Below are 10,000 nucleotides of genomic sequence, written 5' to 3'. Positions count from 1 at the left end.
ACTGTCTTTTTTTTACAGTAGAAATATTCAAATGGAACAGTAAAACCAAGAACAGTATATGTACATATACTGTATATATATATAGATATGACTCATGCACTGTATTCCAGTGTTTAGTACACATATTGCAATTCTCTGCCCCATTTAACCCTTGAAATGAAAAAGAGGGGTCTTTAGAAACCCTTCTAATACTGACCTATGCTGCAGCCAGCTAGATGTCTCTATCACATTCTCCCTGTGTCTCACAAAGAGGAATATGAACAGCATCCCATGAAGGTTAACAGGTACAAAATGTGGCCTTTCTTCTCATATATATATATATATATACAGTATATCATTCTTTGAAACAAGTGTGCACAGGCAGAGCCCAAAAATGAAAATGATGCTTGCAGCATGGTGTAAAGTGATCCTTCTGAAAAGAATTGGCATGTTAAATAGTTGGAGGGGCTGGGGTGCTAGGAAAGCCATTCACCCCAGAGGAGAGGGAACGACCTTAAGGGAACTGAAGGCCGACATCTGACTTTAAGGAAGTTGTGTACATCTGACAAGCAAAAAGCACAGCTTTGCTAAAATCACTCCGACTAATATCATTAAAGACTAGAACTTTGTTTGGCCTGCAGGGTTTGCACAGACTCAGGATTCCACAAGTGGGAAATCCCTTCCAGCCTCTCTGATTCTTGTCATGCCAGGAGGTGCTCACTGGACCTCACATAATGCCCAGGGAATGTTCTGAGCTCAGAACAGCTGGGCAGCTCACCATGGGCAATGCACATATCCATGAAACCCAATTAGAAAACAGAGTGGCAGGATCTTTAGATTCCTTGCTGCTTCCTTAGAGAGGACTGCTTTCTCAGGCTGATAAACACCTTTTTTTCTTTATTTCTTTATGAGAGTTTGAAGTCTCTACTAGTCTCTGTGATTCCTTCCATGTTATCCTAGGAAGAAAAACAACCCCCATGTTCCTGAATGCCACTGAAGTCCTTCCTTTGTCAATTGCCCTGAAGAAGCCCTCCCCCACCCCCTTTATATACATAAGCAGAAACAGGCTATGGTGTGGACAGAGACGCAAGAGTTGAGTGAAAGACAGCTGGAGAGCATCCAGAATCCAACACATCAGGCAGGCTGGGGGGGCGGTCAGCTCTGAAGGTGAGTGCAGAAGCCAACACACACATCTTTCTTTTTTTCTGTTTTCTTTTTTACTAAACATTAAATTATTTCTTAGGAAATAAAAAGCTATTTACATTGTAGTTATATACAATACACCATCTTTAGCCTCAGTTTCAACATGCATGAGGCAGGGCCTCTTTCGGAAAGGTGTGCGTGCCTTTGGCAGCTACGTCCACTCCCCCTCAACCTATGTCCTGCAATTGAACTGGGGAATGGTCTGTGTTGTATGTGTATGTAGTGTGGAGCATGGGAGGGGTAAGGAAGGATGAAGTTAACGAAAACCCAACTCAAAAAAGGTCAGAACTACACAAGAAGAACCTTGCTCTCCTGACAGCAGAGTAAAGCAAGAAACCCGTGGGAAGAAGCATTCTTAATACAAATACAACCATATATCCCTTCATCCCATTATGATCACCTAAGAATGCCTCTTTTTTTGCCTCCCAAAGCTAAGCATCTGCTTACTATTTATGACGGTAAACAAAAGATAAAAAAAGACATTTTCATTTTTCCATAATAATAGTCATAGTAGTCATCAAAAATAAAAAGTCGGGAAGGTGATTGGCCACGTGGCTTCTTGGTTAAACGCTTGTACAGTTGGGGATCTCCTTTGTGCTCTCGCTGCTTGCAATGGTGGCAATGCTTCCTGTAGAAGAGGAGAAAAGACACAGAGAGGAAACTGAAGTCAGTTCCAGTAGGGTGGCAAAGCTTTTTTATTCTCTGACAAATACCAAACTGCCTGGAACAGGTTGTATGTTTTAATGAAGGAGGGCATCTCGATATTCCTACCGGTTTGTAAACTTCTCATCCACCTCCCCAAATAGTAGTACATAGGTAGAAACAATAGTCTGACCGTCATCGTATTCTGTATTGATCGTAACAACAACAGCTAGCATGTAGCAAACACTTACAATGGAGCAGGCATTGCATTAATTCATAACGTCATTTAATGAGGGGAACAATTTCAGGGCAGAATTCCAGAGAGCCTATGACAGTTAAACAGAATCCTGGTACCATTATTCCCATTTTACAGTTGAGGAATGTTTGGTACTGAGTATTTACAAGGTTAACCGATTGGCCAAGTAAAGGCAGTCCATACTATGCTCTGCATTCATGTAAGTAGCATTAAGGACTTAGATGACTTTAGGTTTATGGACTTAAAAAAAGAAAGAAAGAAAAAAAACCTCCCCATAGCAGTGGATAATTGCCTTTATCCTCCACTGGGACGCCCATGTTTCTAATCTTTATTAAATTCTAATGGAAAAAATATATGTAGTCTGTCAATTTCATGTAGCTAGAGGTGGCAAATGAATTTTAAAGAAGAGTATGTCACTGTAGGCAACTTCCCCCCCCCTCAGCCTTGTAGTCCAGGACTGTCCAGTGGCACACACAATGCCAGCAAATGACTGATAACTTGATGACAGAGGACACTGAGCAAGGTGGCACAGGCACACATACCTATGACCCGCGTGTCCAGCTCTTTGTCCAGCAGCTCCTCGGGCTCCGTGAAGTCACTGAGTGTGATTTTGGGTGCGTTTTCACTTTGGCTCACTGACCCGATCATCTCCTGTTCCTTGTCATGTTGGACTTGGGCATAGATGTTAATCCAGGGGATTTTCCTACAGGAGGTAGGAACAAAAGCAGCGTGAGATAAAAGAGCATACCTGATGTGGGCAATAAGATGTCCTGGGGAGTAGAGGAGGAGAAAATGGTATTAACAGGAACAGCCAGTGTCAAGGTAAGGCCTGGCCACACAAGCTACTGAGCCCAAGCATAGAAGGTTAGCCAGCAACTAAGATGCCCAATTAAGAGGTTACCCACAGAACTTCTTGGAAATGGAATGTTGATTGGTTACTCGGCAAAATCTGAAAATATTTACCTGTAATTACATTTTTTTTAAGTAGCTGGACTTTGAGTCATGTCACAGATATGCAGTTAGCACACAGTTGCATTTCTTAGGCATCTGCTGAATGAATGAATGAATAAAATGCCCAAACCCTGTGCTCTGTCTATTTATTCTTCTAGAGTGGATTACAATTCAAAGACTGAATTTGTATGTAGTCACATCATAACCAGAGGATAATTTCCTTATTTTATTGAAAGGTAAGGATGTTGAACTAAATTCTAAAATGACAGAAAGCCAATACATGTCTTCTCATGTCTAATCCAACCCAGCATATGCCATGCATTCCTAAAAGTGCATCTCTCCCTTGTCTTAGTTTCAATCAGTAGGATTTATATCTTCTTCCTTCTATTCTGACCTTAAATGAGGCACAATGTGGTGATATTTAGTAATTTTCCATGATAACTCTTAATGAAAATTCTGAGAACAGGTTTTAAGCACACACTTGTCTCTGCCTGACCTCTGTGTTCCACATCCATGTCTTCGTTTTGTTTCCATAAATGACAAGGCATGTTCTCATGTTTGCTATTGGCCAATATCAGTGTCACCCAACTTACTATACCTGAAATGTACAAGGTCTGTGAGCTAGAAACCCACACAATCTATTAATGTACAAAATGGAAAATTCAGTGGCTGAATATCAACTCAGTTGACAGAAGTGCCTGCACAGCATTCATAAAGCTCTGGGTTTAATCTCCAGCCTCAAATAAACTGGCTCTAAGATGCATACCTGTAGTTTAAGCGCTGGGAAGATACAAGCATGAGAATTAATCAGTTCAAGGTCATCCTCAGCTATCTAATGCTTTTGAGGCAAGGCTGGGATAAAAGAAAAGATGAAGAGAGAGAAAAGTAAATAGATGATTGGATAGATAGATGATAGATAGATAGATAGATAGATAGATAGATAGATAGATAGATAGATAGATGTTTGTTAGCTATGTGATAAAGGATAGACTATATATATATAGGGGGGGGTTAGACAGATAGTTTGAGTTGAGCCTTTGATTTTTTTTTAGCTAAATGCAGATATAGTCTAATGACTTACATTGCTTCTAATTAGAAAATTATAATTAGTTATTCATGTCAAGCTCAACTGTAAAATTAATATTCACTATGTCTGGGGACAGTGAAGCCATTCCTGTTCATACAGACCTGCATATTTCAGAGTTTTAGCTAGATGTGTTACCTACCCCTCCTGTTTTGCTAAAGGCACCTGTGAGCGTTTGCACTCATTAGGCCTTACAATGACTGCTCACTCTATTTCAATTCCTGAAAATAAGCAAGTTTTCATCTTTTATAGATGGCTGGAAGGAGCTGACTTTGACATCACAATTTGTAACATTAGAAAAAGCTGTCAAGTTGCTTTTCATTACTTAACGCATCCACTTGTGGAACTTTTGAATATGTCAGTCAAGTCTGAGCTCTGAGTTTCTATAAAAAGATCAATGGATGTATCTTGAGCCACATATCTGTACAGGTTTAAATAAGAAGAATAAAATTGAGAACCCAAGGATCCCCCCCCCCAAAAGCAAGCAAGCAAACAAAATCCAGGTGCTGTTTATATTCATTTGCTCCAGTTCTGAGAAAAGCAGACTGAATGATAATGAAAACCTTATTTTTAAAAAGAGAGGAAGAAAGAAATGTAAGGGCTCTAACATTTTCTTGACTAACCAGAGAAAAAGATATACAAGGATAGAAAGCTGGTCTTGTTGGGGATTTTTCAGAAAGGAAAAGTCACTTCAAAATCATTTTGAATTATAGTGCTAAAATGTCTGGAAATAACACTTGCTATCTATGAGGCCGATGTAATGGGCTGGGCGGAATGATATTACTTGAAGGATTTTAGGGATCCAACAACACTCTTAACCTCATTGGGTGGTTCTCAGGACACAGAACATAGCAAGTACTCAATATGTATTTGTCTAATGAATGGATGTTTAAATTAGTTTGAGCTGGTGGCCATAAATAGAAAATTTTGCTTGTATAAGCATTATAGCCGATAATCTAGAAACAAAAATGAAACTGCCCTCATTGCCTTGTCTGAGCCATTTAGCCATGTTTGCTAGGCATGTGTAACTATTTGTATTTTCAATTAAGTCAAAATTAAAAGCTGACTTCCAGTCATACCGGGGGCTTCCATATCCTTGCAGATGATGATGATGTGTGTTCATTATTATAGCATACTCTGTTGGGTGGTAATGAATAGGCAAAAGAGAGTGGGAGATACAGGAAGCCTGACCTTTCCTTATTTGCTAGCTGGCATACACTGCACAGCCACCATTGGGATGCTGCAAGACGGGGAGAAAAGAAAAGGCCAGAGAAATTAAAGAAAATTCATCAGAGCATCACCCAAAGGCCTGGAGCTTGAAGAGGATAACATCCAAGAATGTGGGCTGAGAGAGCAAAGGCTCACCTTTGGCTTAATGCTGTTTATCCAGTTTGACTGACACTCATCTACTGTCAGAGGCAGAAAGTTCTGGCTGATGAGTGAGAAATAAAAAGTGGACTAATTCTGAGATCTTACTGTATAAGCTTATTCATGCACGAAAGTCTCCAAAGTTAGAGTTGTCTACAGAAAGAAGTTGACTGTGTAAGGAGTTTAGGAACCTGCATATAACTGAGAAAAGTTCTAAGTTACAAATTGGCTTGATTTGATGTGGAGAGGTGTGACAAACAAAATTCGCTTCTGGAAGGATTTCTGTTGACCCTGCCCCTTCAGCCACTGTGGAACTGAATGGTAAAACAAGATAGGATATGGTTTGCTCAATTGATATTCACACCCCAGTCTGTATATTCATCACAACCCCAAAATTCTCACAGACAATTCCTTGGATGACTGACACTCATTTTTGCATATAATTTAAGTACATCCATAAAATGGTGTTTTTCTTTTCCTACTAAACATTTTCTCTTTAATTATACCCTAAGGGTTTTTGGTTTTTTTTTTTTTTTTCTATTCAAAGCAACAAGGAGCAGATGGGTTGACCCACCTTGACCCAAAAGCACATGAATCACATTCAGGTTTGCAAATCCACTGGCAAAGTAGGCTAAGTCTGTTCTTCCAGTGAGCGTGTGAGAGAGAGAGAGAGTTGAGAAATCCTTGCCCTTGTGATCAACAATCAGCTTTATATTGAATTAAAAAACGATGTTTCTAAGCAACTGAAATATCCACTGGAGAAGAAAATAAATGGAGAGAGAAGAGGAGAGCTACCTACCATCAAGCCCTCTACAATCTACAAAGATAATCTTCTCATCCTAGGAACACTCCCAGACTAAGGCATGCTTTAAAAACTCAATGACTGGAGGAAGTCAAGGAGAAGGGAGACCCCATAGGAAGACCAGCAGTCTTAACTAACCTGGACCCTCAAGATCTCTCAGACACTGAACCACCAACCAGGCAGCATACACTAGCTGGTCTGAGGCCCCTGACACATATACAGCAGAGGTCTGCCTGGTCTGGCCTCAGTGTGCAAGGATATAACTAACCCTTGAGAGACTTGAGGCCCCAGGTAATGGGGAGGCCTAGCTGGTGTGTGGAGAGGTGTGGAGGGTAGGGACATCTTCTTAGAGACAGGGGAGCAGGAATTATAGGAGGGCAGAATGGGAGGGTGATAACAACTGGACTGTAAAAAAAAAAGATTAAAGATAATAAAAGAAAACCTTTATGTTCCTTTATTTTTCCCAGAATTCCACAAAGTACATCTATTCATCATAATTTTTGAGAGACTCTTATGTTACATGTCAGCTTATGGCCCACAGACATCACTGGAATATATACATGGTCATTAGATCTTTGTTATTAGTAATACCTCAGGATTTCTTGACCACTTAGTATATGGTAGCTATAGCTCCTACATTATTATTATGGTATATAATTATATAATTATTAAACATAGTATTTTTAATTCACACACCCAAACCATGAGATATGATTGTTTTTTCACATCTAACACGTGAGGAAATGAAGGCACGAAGATGGAAATACAGTTGCCCAAGGATATAAATGCCAGAGGTTAAACTGAGTCCATCTCATTTCAGTGGTTAGAATTTGTGCCAGTAAACCTCTGTGGACCTTTACATACTTTGAATATTAATATGTAATAATTGTTCATTCCAGCTTCATTCATTTTGTTAATAACCCTGTTATTCATGGGGGTTTCAAAAACACTTTCTGAATACATGTGGGGTTTGCTTTTACTAAAAATTCTGCTTTAGAAACAGGAAAAGAAGAAAATAGGAGCAATATATAATATGCAATAATTTTTCTTCTCTCTCTCTCTCTCTCTCTCTCTCTCTCTCTCTCTCTCTCTCTCTCTTTCCCTCTCCTTAAATTGAACCATATTCTCATATAGCCCAGGGTAGCTTCAAACTGGTAGCTGGTGATGAGCTTAAACTTTTGATATTCTTGCCTCTAACTTTCAAGTGCTAGAATAACAGTCATGTGCCATTATGTCTGGTAGAAGGTGATGGGGACCAGATCCAGGGCCTTGAGCATGCTAGGCAAATACTTCACAAATTGAGCTATATGTTTATCACGCAGCATGCAAATTACAAAGAAACACTAGATAGCTACCACCTCGTGAGATAAAGAGGCATGTGTATACAGACATGTGAGTGGGTAACTAATCCTTATTTTCTTAACCCATGAAGCCTACAAGGTGAAGCCAACTCTGATTCTATAAACATTCATTCCTTCATCATTCATTCCTTCATCGTCAACCACTCCTGATTTTTTTTCCCATTGCCAGGGAGAGCTTCAGAAAGAAAAAAAAATAAAGATCATATCGTCAATATGAGTTAAGGAACACTGGTCATAGGAAGAGTCAACTGCAGTGTTCCTAGCCTAGAGGTACAGCCCGACTGACAGTAGCACATACCTTTTAAACTTGTAGATCAGAAACACAGCCAAGCCGACGAATACCACGGAGAGGAGCATAAGCATGGCAGAGCTGCTATGCCCAGCACTGGAGTCCACCAGGGGAGCTAGGAATGAAAAGGAGACATGCTTACTCTGAAGAGGGAGCTGAGGCTGGATGCAGTGGAGACCTAGGCTGACTGTCCACTCTCATTTAAATGCCGTAAGAAGCGTTCAATAATGAGAAGAGCTGCTCTGAGCCTTCAAGGAAACTTATCTCTTCTGTTATATCTGGGAACACTTGCTGGATTGTTAGGGTGCAATCTGAATGTGTGGGACTAGTTGAGGGAGGAGGGGTCTTGAATTCTTTGTCTCCTTAGTCTTCTTAACAGTATGACAGCACACTGACAGCCTTTGATTAACCAGAAATACAACCTTGGACTGTTTGACTCAACCTCTACTGCACTCTACTGGTGCCAGTCCCCTAGGTGATGAGTTTTAGGAATTCTTTACCAGAAAATTCTGAAATCAGTAAGACCCACTGAACAATCAGCCTCTCGGGGCTACACATCAATTCAGAATACAACATATCATTTCTACTCCTTTTGTAAGGCACCCAGCAAAAGCTAACTGGCCCTTCTTCCCATGTGAACTCACATACCATAAAAGGAATGGATCTAAAAGTTTCCTAAGCTGACCTCTAAGAAAAATTCAGAAAATTAAAGACTTTTGAAGAGTTCAAGTATTATCCATAAAACTCAACCATCTCCAATATAAAGTCAGAGTTAAAAAAAAAAAAAGAACTTTTTCTCTAAATATTAGGCAGGTTTTGACTGCAAAGCCCTTTGTAAGAAATTCCTCCTGTAGTACCTCCCGAATACCCTCAGAAACACAAGAGTAACTTTCTCAGCCATTGCCACAGATATAGGCTTAGTTATTGTATCATCTATGGAAAGGGTTTTAGAAATTATTTCTTCCCTTTTCTGTTTAAAATATCAGCCCATCCATCCTCATATCCCCTGACTCCCAGTAAGCACTCACCTAATGTCAGCTGTGTGACATAAACAATGACCTGGACACCTGGCTTCAGCTCAAACTGTACCAAGTTTTGATTAAGCGCATTAAATAGTGTCTCTACAATCTGTAAAATAAGAGAGAAGGATCACGGATGGATGTGGCAAGGGATAGTGCTCCCTCATGAGTCAACTGGCAAAAAAAAAAAAAGAATCAAGTTCATTCATGGGATAGGGACATCAACTTGGTTCTCACACCCTACAGAGCTGCGTGAAACCTAGAAGTGGAGAGGCAGAAGGGGGCATGTCAAAGAAGAAAGAACAGCTTTCCAATTCTCCCCGTGAATGAGAACTCTAACAGACATAGTATTTCATTCAACTTCTAGCTTAGGGCTCTTTCATCCCTGCCTTTATAACCAGAGGCATGTTGTGGGTTCAATGAAAGAACGTCAACTCATCATTAGTTCTTTAATCCGATCAGGTAACATACTGGGTACAGAGACACCTGCAGGGACTAAAGAACATCAGGAGCCCCAGCCCAATCCTGTGTATATTCCATCCCAGAGACAATGGGAAGCACACATCAAAGTACGGACTGCCTCCTTTCATGGGATAATTTCCTCTTTGCTTTTCCCCAGCAAGTCTCATAACACATAACATCGATTTTATCACTGTAATTCCCACATGAAAGCTGAGACTGTTGTCCCAACTGGTATCTGGCTGTACATACTTTAATATTGTAGTTGCTATTCATTCCTGTAATTACCCATTTCCCTAAAAGGATGGATGGCCAATGTACCTTCCAAATGCAGTGCATGGTTGTGACATGCCATTTGTGATAATGTAGTCTAAGGAAAGGGTTATGTGCACCAAGAAGATGGGTTATTTTTGGTTGACTTCAACATGCATCCCTGTGATGCAAAGAATCTCCTCAGTCCTCAGAGAAAAGGACAAAGCAGTTCTTCTGTCTGCATACTGTGGTTGGACATAGAGATGGGTGTCAGCCGGGCCAGGTGTCTTAGTCGGGGTTTCTATTCCTGGACAAATCATCATGACCAAGAAGCA

General features: G+C 40.3%; 1 protein-coding gene across 1 annotated transcript in view; it reads right to left on the bottom strand.

Moving 5' to 3' along the window:
* Sorcs3 (sortilin related VPS10 domain containing receptor 3) overlaps window positions 1-10,000 on the bottom strand; it is a 593,715-nt gene that overhangs the window by 47 nt on the left and 583,668 nt on the right. The window contains exons 24-27 of the mRNA XM_021151815.2: window positions 8,964-9,063; window positions 7,945-8,050; window positions 2,623-2,783; window positions 1-1,810 (exon numbers count right to left, since the gene is read on the bottom strand). The exon at window positions 1-1,810 is cut by the window's left edge and continues 47 nt beyond it. Of these exons, the coding sequence (XP_021007474.1) occupies window positions 1,746-1,810; window positions 2,623-2,783; window positions 7,945-8,050; window positions 8,964-9,063 (432 nt within the window). The 3' untranslated portion in view covers window positions 1-1,745. The remainder of the gene's footprint in view (window positions 1,811-2,622; window positions 2,784-7,944; window positions 8,051-8,963; window positions 9,064-10,000) is intronic.

The sequence above is a fragment of the Mus caroli genome, chromosome 19, assembly GCF_900094665.2.
Source record: "Mus caroli chromosome 19, CAROLI_EIJ_v1.1, whole genome shotgun sequence".
NCBI classification, from domain to species: Eukaryota; Metazoa; Chordata; class Mammalia; order Rodentia; family Muridae; genus Mus; species Mus caroli.
Note: the sequence above shows the minus strand (reverse complement) of the source record. Positions and strands in the feature narration are given on the sequence as shown.